We start from the raw sequence: 16,403 nt of genomic DNA on the forward strand, positions 1-16,403 counted from the left end.
TGAATAATCAATCAATCTAGTGGGATCTATGAAGAGCCAATGTTCTGAGAAGTTGGAAACACAAGGACAAAAATGGAACACCTCTTACCTTTAAATGCAAGTTGGATTGAGGGAAATAAGTATATACAGATCAATGAAAAAAGAAATATAAAGTAGTTTTGGGAGGAAGGATGTTAATGTGTATAAAATCCAGAAAGGCTTCATGTGTAAAGGTGGTGTTTGGGCAAGTCTTAACTTAAAAAAGGGATTCTTTTCTGGATTAAGAAAGCAAAAGCTAAGATAGTCCTTACCCTCAGGATTATTAAAGGAGGTTACATTTATAGGGGAGTGGTATTATTTTGGATTGGAAAGTTAGTGGAAGAATGTGAGTGGCAATCTTAAGAGAATAGAGTGACATACCTTTTCCCTTAGAATCTCTTCTTTTTTTCAACACTTGGCTCAAATAAGAGGGTTCATTCTAGACACAGGGACAGCCAGTGCATAAACTTGGAAATGAGAGATAGTGTTTTATGTGAGGAACAAGAAGTCCAATTTGGCTGCATTATAGAGAGCCATGAGGGAAATAATGTATAATGAGGCTGGAAAGATAGGTTGGGGACAGCTTGTACAAGTATTTGAAAGCAAAAAAAAGTAGTTTATAACTTAACAGTAGGAGCAATAGGTTACTGCTAGTTTATTAAGGAGTATAACATTGTTTACTATGAATGGGAGTGGGGTGACCGAGAGGTCATCTAGTGGAGACAAGGGGATGGATTTGAGAAATTAGAATGAATGACATACATTTAATTCCTACTATGTGCCAAGCCCTGGCATTCAAAAAATAAACACCAAGATAGTTTCTGCCCCCCAAGGATTGTTAAAGGTGGGAGATTATATTTATAGGGGAGTTACAAAGTCCCCCCCCCCTCCTAATAGGGGGAAGGGAGGGGTAGAAAAAACAAGTGCTTGATAATTGAAAACAATACACTTATCACTAGTACCTTTGGAGAGAATAGTTTTAAGTGATAAAGTTGGTGATAAGATTGTAAAGGATTGACAGATGTCTGGGAAGAGCAAATGAAGGCCCTGGGTATAGAGAGCTCTTTCTGGGAGTAAGCTCATGTTGAGTCATTCATATACCCTTTAGAATTTTTAGAGAAGTCAATATTTCTTCTTGGTAGCTCTTCACTTCCTTGGTTCATTTCCCTGACCTCAATGAATTTCTTTAGCTTTATATTTTTCTTGGAGTGCAATGGTTAAGATGGGTCCTTTCACTCATTTGAAGAAGCATCCAAATGTCAATGGGAAATGAGTCACTGTTATGGAAGTGGACTAATGTTCTAGCCTTCCTTCCTTCTCTTTTAGAAAATGAAGACATTTCTAAACGAATCTCATTTGAAACTTTCAGTTGAAGCTTAAAAAGAAACCTTTTTTGCCCTTTCTTACTCAGTTCTGGAAATGTTGTCTTGATCCCCTCTGCAGACTCAGTCATCTTCCCCGAAGTAATGTGGAGCAGATTGAGGGGTCCATGAATGAGTCACCTTGACCAGGTTAGGATGATGGTGATGATAATCATAACACTCATAGTGCTTCAAATGTGCTAGGCACTTTGCTAAATGCTTTATAATTATCTCATTTGATAATAGACTAAGAGAAATAAAAAGTTTCCTCCATGACTTCGGTTAATGGAAGTATCTTTTGAATTCACCTGTAACTAGCTGGAAGAAGGAATCCTCAAAAGGAGTGGTCAAAGAGAGATTGAGTAATTTTAGGAAAATTATTCTTGAGGGATGTGACAAAAGATTAAGGCACTATTGTTCTATTTGATGAAGCAAAATGTTAACTCAGTTTTATCCTGAGCATTCTAACTGTACTTACTGAAAAATTGGGACTACTTTCCTGAATAACATAATTAATTCTCAATTGGGGTGGGTTGGGAAATTTTTAGAGCTATAGGATGACTATCTATAGTTCTTTTTCTAAGCAGAAATAGGCTTAGGTTAGGCTAATCTAAATGAAAAATAGAATCAGGTTAGGCTAATCTAAATGAAAAAAATTGTTTCTGGCAGATTTGTGCCTTAAAAAAAAAGTGCAGATTCTTCTTCCACATTGTTCCTTTGGAACTATTTCCAACTGCAGGTATCCCTTCCACATTATGGGGCTTAGGGGCACAGCAACCCTGTGTTCTGGAAAACCTGTGTAAAATTTTGTTGGATTTCATGTTCTTTTTGCAGATTTTAACATTTTACTCATTTTAACTTTAAATAAGAAATTGTGTATATTTATGGCAGCAAAAGATAAAATATGTTGATATTATACAATACTATACATATATCTTAATGCATTTCTGAGATTCTAAACTTCTGTGATGTCTGCTGGCCTTTGAGTGTTGTCTACAGCTTCTGCAAAACTTCTCCCAAGTCCCCATTTAATTTCTTATGCCAACTCATGATATTTTGAAATCACAATGGGGAAAGTTTCAATGTGGAAGGGATATCTGTATTTTGAAGGGGCAAAACCAGGTGTGTCTATTAACTCAGACCTAACCTAATGTTAATAATACAGAAACAAGAATTTTTAAGACAATGATGGAATGAGCACCTTTTAGAACTTCTGTTTCCCAAACACAGGGCATGTGCTTATTAGAAAAATGCCTTTTCTTTTTTTGGCTTAGATCTCCTATCTACTATAAGAGACTTCTCTTTGGCAATTTGTCATAACACTAGCTAGGAGGATCAGGCATTCCTTCTCAAGATTTCTAAACACCCAAGGAAGACTGAATGATTTCAATTAAAAATTATGTTTCTGGGGGAAAGTTCAGTGTTATAGAATAACACTCTGTGTTTAATTAGGGGAGCCCATGGTTCTAGCTCTTCATTTGGTCATCTGCCCTTCCATTCTTTTGTGTATCTGTAGGATATCTACTCTCATAGTGGCCTCCCATCCCTAATCTTGCTTTATCTTTGCTGTTTTCCAACAGAGTTGCCTTTGTATAATCATTTTATTTCTGTAACCCTCAGATGTAAAATGGACATCATCATAATTATACTGCTTCTCTGATGGGAAAATGAGGAAAATGCTAAGTAGACCTGTAGAGGTGGCAGACGATGTTGTTGCTACCTGCTCAGTGGTGCAATTCTATCTTTCCCTCCCAGGAAAAAACTGATGACCAGTTATTTCTGCATTTATTTTTTATTAACAGTTTATTGTTTGTCATTGCTCTTACTTTCACATTACAATTCCATTTTTAAAGTCTTTTTTAATTTTAATTTTTGTAAAATAAATAGAGATAAATGAACTTTAGGTAGGATGCTCTATAGAGCCTTGGTTAACTTCATGATTGAATTTTCGCATCAAACCTCTGATAATACAGCCCATGTGCACACACACACACAACCTCTCTCTCACATACACATATGTACACGCATACATCCTTCCTCTCTCTCTCCCTCTCCCCCTCCTTCTCTCTCTCTCTCTCTTTCTCTCTCTCTCTCTCTTTCTCTCTCTCTCTCTCTCTCTTAATTTCTTTCTTTCTCTCTATGAAAGCTAACCGTAAGTTACTTAGTCACTCCTGGCTGTGCCAACTTGGAAAAGAGTTGGAGACTGCAGGCAGGAGGAGGAGAAAAGCCTTTTTTCTCCTTCTGGTACCATCTACAATTTTGTCAGGTAATGGTTTTGTCTCAGAACAAAGAGATATGTATATTAGTTTAAAAATCTCTTGAGTTTCAACTTTGTTAGTCAGTTATTTGCAGATTAGAAGCTCTTTTAACACCTAATGGTGGATCCCCCTCAGGACTTTCCCTGAACCTGTCAGTTCAGCCTCTGAAGGTGGTTGGTTCAGTGTTAAATTTGGACACAATGCAAGTAGCCTGATAGATACATCATTCCCACAGGCTATCAACAGTCTACCAGCTATTGCTAACTCAATCACCTATACTGTATTTATAAGTCCCACAATGGTTTGCCATTTGTCCTTCTCTAGTCATAGAGGTGATGGGGGTATCCCATTGCCTTCTTGATACCAAGATGATTTTATCCAAGCTAATCTATTCATTCCTGTAGAAGGCCAAGGCAATCAGTCAGGAGGATGAACTGGATTCTGGGTGGGGAGGTAATTTCCCTCACCAAGAATTTCAGTGCCAAAAACTTACAATGACTTTCCTTTTAGTAGTTACATATTTATTACGGGGTGGCTAAAAGTGGCAATTCATTTGCCCCGTTCCTCTTCAGGAGAGCCCTCACAGCCAACTCACTAAGAGACAACCAAGATAAGGAATTTTCCTAGCATTTTACCCATGACAATAGAGTCATAACTCCATCAGACAGAATCCTTCGGGTGAGGTTGAACTGCCTTCCATAATAAAGAGAACAAAAATATTTCATCACTTTTTTTTTTACCACTATTATTGGCCTCATTATTGGCAGAATTAATTAGGCCACTACATTAGCCTATGAATAATCGTGATACACAAATAAAAATGGAAAAAAAGAAATATTTTTCAAAATATCATCATTGTGGTTAAGTTTGGCAAATGCCATTTTTTTGTTCTCAAACACTGCTTAAGATTACATTCTTCTGGCACCTAACAGGGGAAAAATTATCTTTATACCTCCTGTATCTCTCTCTCAGGCTGAGCACAAACCATTCTCACACACACATATACACACACCCCTACACACCCATACCCTAAAGCATTTACCAGGGAAGTCTCTTTTGCATTACAGACTGCAAGATGCATATCTTAGTTATACCAGGATATGGGAGGAAAGGACCAGGAACAAGGGAATGTATTGTCCTGGAAAAAATAACCCATCATTGACCCACTGTGACTCAGTACAGTTGCTCTTCTAATCCTGTACACATAAGCATGCACATGTGGTACACAAGCTGATAGGCATGCTCCTGGGCATATAATTACCGAGGCTGCCAGTAATCTGAATATTAGCACTTCTGTAAGAAATGAAACCCAGTGGTTTAAGGCAGCAGCTATAACAACCAAGGGGTTCTGTCATCTGTCCAGAGCCAGTAAAGCACCTTGTGCTGATGGGATTTGTTTGTGTGAGGAAGAACAGCTTAAAAACCAAAACTGAACTTGATAAATAAGAGAGAAGGGTGACAGAAAGATCTTCCCACTATCAAGGGAAAGTAGGTAGATCACTCATCACCCCCATTTGCTTCCCTTAGGATTGCTATGCTTGGGGTTCCCATTCATACGCACAGTTCAAGTAGGAGGCTTCCAGTCTATCCTTTTCTTGATCTTTCCCACCTCCTACCCTTAAATATTCTTGGTAAGAGTGAGCACATTCCTGACTCTGTAAAAAGGGAGAGAAATAGGGACAAGCTACACGGATGGCTCAGGCTCCCTTTGCTTAATCAGAAGTGCCTAGCGTCTGGGGTTCATTCTATGGATGGCCAGATGAGGCATTACTATCTGCAGAGATAGATGGGGGACATGCTTGTTCTTTGGAGCACTTCAGCCCCTGGACCATCTGGACTTCAGTCTTTTGGCTATTTTGCTAGCTAAGATTCTGGCGAAATAAAAATACACAAAATGAATGGGATCCTCCCCCCCCCCCCAAAAAACTCAAACACTACAACAAAAAACCTTAACCAAAATGGTAACAAAAACAAAACAGGTGTGGTTTGTTCAAGTCCTTTGAGCCTGGAAGTTGTGTTTTTAGCAGAGAAGCAACCATCAAAAACAAAAAGAACAAAAATCTCCTTCCTTTCCTGTACTTTCTAGACATTATAGCAAAACCAAAAGAAAGCAGGCAACTGTCTCTCCTCATATCATCAGTAGCTAAGTCAGAAGAAAAAAATGTTCAAGTTACAGGTTGCAGCAGCAGCCAACACTAAACATTCAAGTCGATCATTTCACTATGTACACGACAGGAGAGATACAGCCCTGCCAGGCAGGGACTTCCCGGTCTCTGGGGAGGCTGCAGCCTCCTGTTATCTGATGCGCTTCTCCACGGAGTACACGGAGATGTAGTAGTCATTGCTTCCAACCGCCAAATGAGGCTGCAGGAAGAGAAAGCAAATGAGAAGAATAGACAGATTGCTCGCTCAGCCCACGCTTTCACACAAGGCCCATGCCCAGAGAGATGCAGACCACAAAAAAAAAAAAAACGTTATGGGCAGCAATATGCATATCGCTTATTAAGTCATCTGGCTCTCTGGCTCCTAAATGGATCTAAGAAGGTGCAAATTGCAACGGTGTGCACAGCCTGTCTCTCACCTATGGGTTTTCATTAATCTGACTGTACACATTGCTATTCCAGGCAAGTCCAGAAATGATGGTGGCTATTAGCTGCCAGATTGTAGCCGGGACAATGCATTACCTGTCTTCCATTATGGGAGATTTGCATAGTGCCTAGCATTTTTCTTTCTAGGCTAATCCTGTGGGGACCAATTCTGTGTATTTTATCTAATACATTTCAGCAGGAATCTTGGGGCTACCTACATTCCTCTAGAGCACAGTTTTTATTTTATTTTTTTTTAAGAGTAGGGGTTCTTAACCTGGGGTCTGTAACACTTTCATAAATATGATGGTAACAGGATTTTGATATAATTAATTTAGTTTGTAATTCTATGCATTTTATTTTTGCATTTAAGGAAATTATTCTGAGAAGGGGCCCATAAGCTTTGCCAGACTCCCTGAAGAGCCCATGACCCAAAAATGGTTAAGAACTCCTAAGTTCAGGCTGGAAGAAGGAACTTCAAAAAAATATAACACACAACTAGGCATATGTATTAGTATTAGCAGCAAGGCCATAGATCATTAACTGTACTGATTTTGTTGGGTTGTTTTCATAAGAAGGAAAAACAGGGAGCAGGAAGATAGTCCAAAATCATTGTTTGCTAAAGGACACTGGCTTTATTTCAGGGAGGGCTAAATGAAGCATATTTTTCTGCTGTTGTGCCTATGCTCATGCATCAATAAAAATGTCTGTCCTTGAAGAGCTCCATGAGTCATTTTTTATTCAGTAATATAGTCAGCTTTCTAAGAGTCTCAGAAGGTAAATGGGGGCAGGAAAATATGGGCACCAAGAATTGTAATTGCTCCAGGGGGTAGCTACATGTTGCAATGGATAACGTGGCAGGCCTGGAGTCAGGAAGACTCATCTTCTAGAATTCAAATTTGGTCTCAAATACTCTAGCTGTGTGATCCTGGGCAAGTAACTTAAACCTGTTTGCCTTAGTTTTTTCATCTATAAAGTGAACTAGAGAAGAAAATGGCAAACCACTGGAATCTTTGCCAAAAAATTCCCAAATAGGTTCATGCAGAGTTGGACCCAAATGAAAATGACTGAACAATACCACTCAGGTCTGTTTTAAATTGAGTGAGGTTAGGGTTTTCCTAGGAGCAAAGGTCAAAGGATACTGCTGATTGGTATAAGGAAAGAAGAGTTAGTTTTGCTCAAAGGGTCAGCAGAAATCCAGCTTAATAAAGCAAGGCAGCCCTGCAATCTTAGGAATCCTGATGAATCAAGGATACAGACCCAGTGTGGGTGAAAAGCCAAACAGCTGATGGCTCCGACTCTTTGGCCCATAAACCCATCATAGTATTTGATGTTGTTAATCAGCTCTCCATTCCCATTGTAGATTGCAGTGAACTGATTCATTGAACCACTGTAAAGCAGGAAAGAAAAACCATGTGAGAAGAAAAATTGGGCATAAGTATGTATGTATGTGTAATGAGGTAGGGTTAAAAGGGTTCTAAACCAAATTCTTTTCCTCCATGCTTCAGTGGATGAGGAATAAAACCAGAGAGAGACAAAAAACAGGGGGTCAGGTATTTAGTTGCTGTTTTTGTCATCCATTATTTCTTTCTTCTTACCTTTGAGTTCCTCAGCTCTAAGGATGCTGGAATTCCTATTAATTTTCTTAGGGCAACAAGGAAGTTGAGACTACATTTTTGGTTCATGATGGTATAGACACTTTCTTCCTAGTGGAGGCAATGAAGGTGAAGCCCATGATACCCAGAAGCTTTGAACCTTCTTTACGGATGATAAAATGGGACATGAGGACTCCTCCTTATCTCATTGGGGACTTAATCATGTGGGAGTATCTTGGGGGGTTACTTTTTCTCTCTCTTGTACTAAAGGAGGATTTTTGGGGAGGCAAGAGAGAAGACTGGCACCTACCATGCAAACAAATTTGCTTGTGGATGAATGTCGAGGGCCGTTAGTCCTTTCACTATTTGGAGGACATTTAAAGACTCAGGCATTCGGGGGTCGAAGAAACGTACATCTCCATTTACGCTGTCAAGAGGAAACATTTTCAAACATTACAATTTGGGACAAAGGGATACTTTTAATAAAGGAGAAAATCACTGACATCTTTCTAGGCCAGGACATTTTACCAAATACAAAGGGCCAGGACCCTATGGTTTTAGGTGCAGTTTCAAACCTGGATATAGATTGTTTATTCTGCCACTTTACTCTGGTACATAAGAAAAGACTCTGATTTTCTATTTACATAAATATTACACAAGGTCAAAATATTCTGGACTTTGAAGGATAGCCAATTAAATAACATGGAATATTTGGCATTCTTTTAAATGCCATTCATTTGGGAAGCTGGGGTTGGGTAAACTGCTCATTTTCTTTCCTTCTTTTTTAAGAGATATAGGATAGCTATGGATTGGCAACTGTCATTGACTATTCTAGAAATCCCTGTTGGTTCTAGAAAAAAATAACAAAGAAACTGAGATGCAGAAGGAGAACATGGATTATTTCTTTTGTATTTTATCAGTAAGATTAAATTCCCTGGGACAGAGAGCAACGACATGATGACAGCACATATCTGATGGTTATAGGGTTTAGTCCCCTTCCAATAAAGGAGTTTTAATACCCATGCCTTCCACAAATAAGAAGAAAAGACCATCTCTGTGAAGAAGGCATGGTGACTTTGTGATAGTAAATTACATTCTGTTGTCCCTTTAATGGACAAAGAAATATTCATTACTCTCAGCACAGTATTTACCAAGCAACAGACATGGATTTATGAGCAGAAAATTGCTAGATGGTGAAGTAACATGCACAGCTATATGCCCAGCAGACCCATTGTTCTTTCTTCTTCTTTACAGTCAGTCTGCCTAATGTATGGAAGGGAAGAAAAGCTGCTTTTGAGAAAGGGGGACAAATGGGGTATGGAAGGCATTTCACCTGCTCCCTCAGGGTATTTCCCTATTTTGTTCCCTTTATCATTTCCTATGAAGCTTAGTCAAGGAAAATGCTTTGAGAATTTGATGAGCAAAGCTAGCCATTCTGGAAGACATAGACATATTTCCTTACTAACCTTATGCCATAGTCAGTGACCCTTTGGCCAGTCCGAGGTAGAAGTTAATGACTACCCTGAAATGCCAAAATGAAGTGCTAGCATTTCCTGGCTGCTTAAATACCAGACACATATTTTTAATGGTGAGGAAAATAATGTTTTTACAGCAAAATGTCTCATAAATATTCAACCCTCATTACCTGACACTCATAATGTGGCCCTCGGGATGTTTCTGGAGGTGTGCTTTCACCACCCAGGCAGTGTGCTCACGGTAGGTCATAACTCGGCTAGAGAAAAAAAAAGAGGGTCAGCTCTTGACATTCAATTAGGGGCTAGAAAACATGGATATAGGTTAGAAAGATGTTTCTAGACTTGTTGTTCTTGGTCTCAATGGGTACACTAAGGAGGTTAATATTTCTTTTTTATCACAAGTTTGGGAGTTGACTGGTAAAATGCTATAGGAGAAAAACAGGTCTATACTTTCCATTGCTCTACAAGGTGTAGGAACTAAGGACATAAAGTTTGGGCAGTTCCCTACCCATAACTCTGCTCTGAGGGTAATGGGGTGATCAATCAAGAAGGAAGGAAATAAGCATTTATTAAGCACTTACTATGTGTCAGGTTCTGTACTGAGTATTGTATAAATACCTCATCTAATTCTCTTTGGAACAACCCTGAGTGCTATTATTACCCCCATATTACAGTTGAGAAAACTGAGGAAGGCAATGGTTAAGTAACTTGCACAAGTTACTTAATAACTTGTCATATAAGTATGCCTGAAGGACTCAGAGGTAATCAATAATTTTTAAAATTTTCAGGGGAGAAAGAGGAATCAGCAATATCCAGACACAATCTTGCAATTTTGTTTTATGGAAATTTGGTGGGTTGGTCATGGGGACAATGTATCATTTTAAATCCTTTTTTTCCTGAAAAATTTCAGGTCAAGGAGGATGGGCAAGTAGCCCACATTCCATTTTCTCCTTCAATGTCTTCTCTAAGTCTGCTCCATCGAAGTCTATTACTGAGGGGCTTTAGACTTCTTTGGCATCTTTCTCCTGAAAAACCTTCAAATGGTTCACGTAGACTCACATTTCAATTCTTTTCTTTAAAACCTTACCTTCTCACACACTTGCTAACTACGTGGCCCCTAGGCAAGTCACTTAACCCCCAGTGCTTAGCCATTACCCTCTTCTGCCTTGGAACTGATAATTAGTATCAATTCTAAGACAGAAGGTAAGGGTTTAAAACAAAAACCAAAACCCTTTCATCTTAGAAACCATACTAAGGATTGATTCCAAGGCAGAAGAGCATTAAGGGTTAGGCAACTGGGGTTAAATGTCTTGCCCAGGATCACACTGTGTTACCTAGCTGTGTTACCACTGCCTTACCTAGCTACTTCTATTTCATTTATTTTAGAAACATGCCTCTAGAATCATGGAAGGCAAGTTTGTCAACTTGAGTTCAGGGAAACCCCAAGTTTGTCTCTGTCCCTTGGGAAATTGCCTTAAGGGAAGTCCCAAAATGAATTTGTCTTAGGCTGAACAAGGGATCTCCAAGCATCCATTAAGTGTCCTGAATTGGAGTAATAGAAATGCTCAAATCCTCAATCATCCCTTTTCTTTTAGAAGTTTCCCCCCATGGTATCAGAGATCCTTTCCCAAGAAGGCCAACACCTGGCAGGAACCATCTTTTTGTATCCATTATAAGTTAGACTATTCCCGGAGACCCTAGCCTCTAGCTACAGCCTTTTTCCAAGCCTGCTTGTAAACTGTCAGTGAATGCTGTACTTAATTCTCCAAAGAGGTATATAAGTCCCAAAGTTCTACTGTTCTTTGGAGAATCATCTAGCATGATGATCCTCTCAGAGACACTGTTCCCAGGGTTCAACTCTGTGGTATTTAGTGCTTGCCTCTGTGTGGAGGACTGTCTCTTATTGAAAAATTTTGTTTTGCTGACTAGTGGTGACATGGGCATTGTAACCCCAGAAACTCAGGCAAACTATTATTAGGGAAACTCCCTTGCTCCCTTACATCCCCCTGACTCTGAGCCAAAAAACATCCAAAGACCCCTCTAGGGTCCTGAGATGATTGTCCTCCCTAGGATCCTATCAGGCTATCTCAGATATCTGTTTGTTTCCTAAAACTAAGGAATCTTTATGCCTCCAGGCAGACCCCAGTCAGAAGACCACCACACCCCACCAAATGCCTGAGGGCTTACCACTCTAAGTCAAGTCCACACCAAGACAGAGCATCTATTGTAAAGAGTATAAAATCCCCAGAACTGATGTCCTCTGGAGGACAGCTTTTCCATCCATGCTGTCCTCCCAAGGAACTGTCCCCATCTTGCTGTTCCATCTTGCTATCTTCCTGGCCATTCTCAACATTACTTTCTAAATTAATAAATTTCTCTTTTTGTTTTTAAGCTAAGTTTTGGAGTCTTGAATTCTTGCAAAAGGTATCCTTCCTGAACCCCAGGGGTACACATCTGCACCCTATAACAGTGGTTCTGTGCTTTTGCAAGTTGATATATTTGTAGGTCCCACTGAGTTTCAAAGTTCTGGTTGAAATTTAGACATATAAGTGATATGTCTAAGATCATTAATGAGCCATGGGTCTTCTGACTTGAACTTTGATCACTGGGTTTGTTTGTTTCTAATCAAGAAGTGGAAATAAAGCTTTATTCACTTTTTCCAGTCAGAAAAAAGATATATTCTCTGTCTAACCATTGCATGAACTCTCCTGTTAAGGGCACAAAAGGCAAGAAGTATTGTTCTTGTGTTGGGAATCTTACAAATAGAGAGGAATCTAAGGTGACCTAATGGTGACCCTATTTCTCTTTAAAATTTATGTTGTATCTATATACTGAAATACTAGGCAAGAATAAAAATGCTGATTACTTGAAAGCAAAGATTAAAAAAAATTTAAGTGCCATTTTTGTTTTTTATATCTTTCTTTGGTTGGTCATTCAGTCAATCAAGAAGCATCTAAGTGCTCACTAGGTGCTAGGCATTGTGCTAAGTGCTGGGGACACAAAGCAAAAGACAGTTCCTGCCCTCAAGGAGCTCACAATCAATAGGGGAAATCACATTCAAAGAGAAGGAAGGCAGTAGAAATCTTACTTGAAGAAAGTGAGATCTAAGCTGGGACTTGAAGGAAGCCAGAGAAGCCAGGATGAGACAGAAAGGAGGAAGAGAGGGCTTTGCAGGCCCATATGGAGGACAACTAGAGAAAATACCCATAACTGAGAGATGAGAGTGCCTTGTTTGAGGAACAGAAAGGAGGCCAGTGTCACCAGATCATACAGTATGGTTAGGGTGAGAGGTACTACAGTACCTCTCATAAGAAGACTAGAAAGGGAGGGAGGGACTAGGTTATAAAGGTCTTTGAATACCAGAAGATTTTGTATTTGATCAGAGAGATGCTAGGGAGCCATGAAATTTATTGAGTATATGGGTGACAAGGTCAGATCTGTACCACATTGATGGCTGAATTGATGGACTGCAGTGGATGGACCTGTGGCAGGGAGACTGTCTAGCAGGCTCTTACAATAATCCAGGCAAGCAATGAGGGTCTGTACTAGTGCCATGGCAATAGACTGGAGATGGGGATGAGGGACAGTGGAGCTGAGAATGATATCCAGGTTGTAAGCCTGGGGCCTGAGAGGATGGTGATGCCCTTGACAGAAATAAGGAAGTTTGGAAGAGTGGAGAATTTGGGGAGGAAGATAATGAGTTCATTTTTGGACATATTGAGCTTAGAACCAGTCTGAGATGTCTGAAAGGCAGTTGGAGATGTGAGCATGAAGTAAGTTTAAGAATCATCAGTACAGAGATGAAAAGTGAATCTATGGAAGCTGATACTTTACCAAGTGAAGTAGTATATAGAGAAAAGAGAATAGAGTCTAGCATAGAACCTTGTGGCTGGTGGGTTTGGTTTGGGTGAAGATCCATCAGAAGAGATTGAGGAAAGAGCATTGTCTCAAAAGCCTAAGAGAAGACAGTATCTAGGAGATGGTGACTTACAATGGCAAAGGCTGGGTCAAAAAAGATGAAGATTGAGAAAAGGTCAGTGCATTTAGTAATTAGGAGATTACTGGCAACTGTGGAGAGATCAGTTGAATGATGAGGTGTGAAGACTGGAGAGTTAAGAAGAGAGCAGGAAGAGGAAGTGGAAGCACCTATCAAGATGGCCCTCTCAAGGAGTTTAGCTACAAAAGGCAGAAAAGATATGGGATAATAGTGGAGATGGAAGAATCAAGTTGGAGAGACACGACTGGGTTTGTAGGGAGTAAAGAATCGGCCACTAGACATGGAAAGACTGAAATACATATGCTCCTTTTAGGTTTTTTAGTTTCCTAATGTCACATTCTACTTCCATTTGCTAGTGCTTCTCTCTAAAAACATTATTTTTATTCATATATTTATTTTGTATATATTGACATGTAAGTACATGTTAACTCTCCCATAAAATAGAAATTTCTTGAAAATAGAGATGCACTGATTGTGGCATACCCACTCTATGCCTAGCTTAGCCTAGCCAATCAATCAACAAGCTTTTATTAAGCACTACTATGTACCAGGCATTGTTTTAGACACTGAGGATATGAATATAAATAATATTTTTAATACCTTTTTATTAGGACACAAAAGCATATAGACAATAAGTGTAAAGAGAATTCAGAGTATAAGTAGTTTGGCACTGATGTGACTCAGTGGATATAGTGCTGGACCTGGAGTCAGGGAGAACTGAGTTCAAATCCAGGCTCAGATACTTAGTAGCTGTGTGAACCTGGGCAAGTCACTTAACATCTGTTTGCCTACTGGAGAAAGAAATGGCAACCCACTTCAGCATCTTTTCCAAGAAAACCCCATGGACAATATGGTCCACTGGGTCAAGAAGCTAGACTTGACTGAACAACAAGTTTGGGAGGGACAGCACTAGTAGACAGAGGGATCAGAAAAGGCATCAAGTAGAAAGTGGTGTTTGAATTATAAATTCTAAATTATGCAGCCCAAAGTTCTCTTTCCAGTTGTATATACAGTTAATATCATGTCCATCTGAACTCTTTAGCTAACTCTCCCTTTTCTATCTACAGCTCTACTTGGTTTGAACTCCTAAGAACATGATGCCCCTCTATCAGGTAATCTTTGGTGAGGGCTCCTCCTCCCCCGCTTTCCAGCTTCCCTTTTGTATCTTAGCTCCTTGAAGGCAGGGATCTTCCTTCTTGTTCTTATTTGTATTTCCAGTGCTTAACACAGTGCTTGGCACATAGCAGATGCTTAACTAAATGTTTATAATTACTGAATTCAATTATTGAATACCATGGTTTAGCACTTAAGCATTACTAAACTGGTTTATGTTTTACCTCTCCAACTTGAAAGTAAGGTTCCCACAGAGCATAAAGGAAATTTGCCTTTTCTTTCTTCTATAATGCTTTCATCATTTCATCATGTCTTCTCTACTCCAGAGATTGGGGATCTCTTCCTCCTCATTTTGTCACTTCTCTATATTGCCTCTTTCACTCCCTAATTTATTTCATCCTCCTCTGTATCCATGCTATGTACCCCTATGAGAAGGTAAGCTAGAAGGGACTCTTTTCTTGGTATCTTTGTATTCCTATAATTTACTACATAGTAGATTCTTAATAAATGCCTTTGGAATTGAAGCTTGTCTACAAGATTTTTCTGTCCAACATTTATGACTTGATACTTTAGAGAGTTATATTGCAAGGGCTACATTCTATTTGTAGAACATTGCCAAGTAATGTATGGAGTATCTTTCAGTGGTAGGTGGGACACCGCAGTAGACTGAGAACCTTGAAGTTCTGACCAGCAATCTCTTGGATAAGGAATCTGCCTGGTCAGCTTTTGGACGATTGTTCTGTTTTTCTAAATAACCCATATTTAGCTTCTTGTGGGAGGCTTTGAAATGAGTACCCAAGGAAAGCAGGTCCTAAGTATAAAGAACTGATCCTGAATTTCCATGGAATCAACTAGAGTGAGTCTAGCAGAAAAAACCACTAACACTTGAGGGCAGGAGAGTGGGTATGCTCTGGTGAGTTACCATTCACTGAGTGCCATTCTTCTATCATAGACCCGAATGGAACCATCACCAAGTCCAGCCACAATGAGTGAACGGTGAGAGTCGCAGGAGAGGCTTGTCACACAGCTGTCTGCACCCGTGGGTATATCCTAAGGCATAAGTAGAGAGATCACAAAGTAGACAACCACAGAGCATCTAAGGGCAGTCCTGTCAAAAGGAGTGTTCCCAGGGGCTTCTTGAGAATTCTGAAGAAGTTATCTGATTGATTCTCTTTCCAAAAACAACCTGATATTTGTTATTGTCAAATTATTATTATTGTATTTATTGAAACCTCTTCCCCTCTTGCATGACACTCAAGGATATTATGCCCATCCAGACAAGTAGTCAGAAAGTCTTGGGGAACCTAGAAGGAGAAGGGAAAAGTAAGAAAACTCTTAAGAGCACAGAGGCACTTCTCTCCACAGTGTGAATGATAGGTCAATTGTACCCTGGTTCCACCAACCTGGAAAGGAAAAGCTATAAACATGCATCTCTCAGGAGGCCACATAGCTCACAGATAAATCTAGTAATGACTGCCTATTAGGTCCAATTAAACTTTCCAACAACATATCCCCCCTTCCTAAAAAAAAGACAAAGCACATTTGGCAGGGAAGAAGCCTTGTTATCTCTCCCCTAAAACTTCTAATTAGTTAAGGAAAATCTCCAGGTGGAATTTTCCTTCCTATAAAGCATCCTTCCCTTCCCTTCCTGATGGTCATAAATGCTGCTGAAGGGGCAGGAGTGGTGATAAATGCTCAGTAGGAAAGAGTGGAAGACAAAAAAAATGGGCCATGGGAGAGAAAAATGCTTTCAGGAACATAAAAAGATTTTGCAACTAACAGACATATAGAAAAAGAAATCCAATATATATGAAAAGCAAGAGATTACCAATTTAACCAGGAGCTCCCAGTAAAGAATACCATTTTTCTATTCTTCAAAACAGAGTACAAATTTGTAATTATCCTTATATTTCTACAAAAGAAAAATTCCACTAGGGGACAGAAAGGGAAAACTTAAATAGATAAAACCATTGATTAGTTAAGTGAAGCCTTTCTGTATCT

At 39.4% G+C, this 16,403-nt stretch overlaps 1 protein-coding gene across 3 annotated transcripts in view; it reads right to left on the bottom strand.

Moving 5' to 3' along the window:
- Positions 1-3,155: 3,155 nt before the first annotated feature.
- RPTOR (regulatory associated protein of MTOR complex 1) overlaps positions 3,156-16,403 on the bottom strand; it is a 569,750-nt gene continuing 556,502 nt past the window's right edge. For all 3 annotated transcript variants that reach the window (XM_056817367.1, XM_056817369.1, XM_056817370.1), the window contains 5 exons: positions 15,325-15,452; positions 9,463-9,549; positions 8,128-8,244; positions 7,483-7,612; positions 3,156-6,001 (listed from right to left, as the gene is read on the bottom strand). In XM_056817367.1, coding sequence (XP_056673345.1) covers positions 5,933-6,001; positions 7,483-7,612; positions 8,128-8,244; positions 9,463-9,549; positions 15,325-15,452 — 531 coding nt within the window. In that variant the 3' untranslated portion in view covers positions 3,156-5,932. The remainder of the gene's footprint in view (positions 6,002-7,482; positions 7,613-8,127; positions 8,245-9,462; positions 9,550-15,324; positions 15,453-16,403) is intronic.

The sequence above is a fragment of the Monodelphis domestica genome, chromosome 2 (assembly GCF_027887165.1).
Source record: "Monodelphis domestica isolate mMonDom1 chromosome 2, mMonDom1.pri, whole genome shotgun sequence".
NCBI lineage: Eukaryota > Metazoa > Chordata > Mammalia > Didelphimorphia > Didelphidae > Monodelphis > Monodelphis domestica.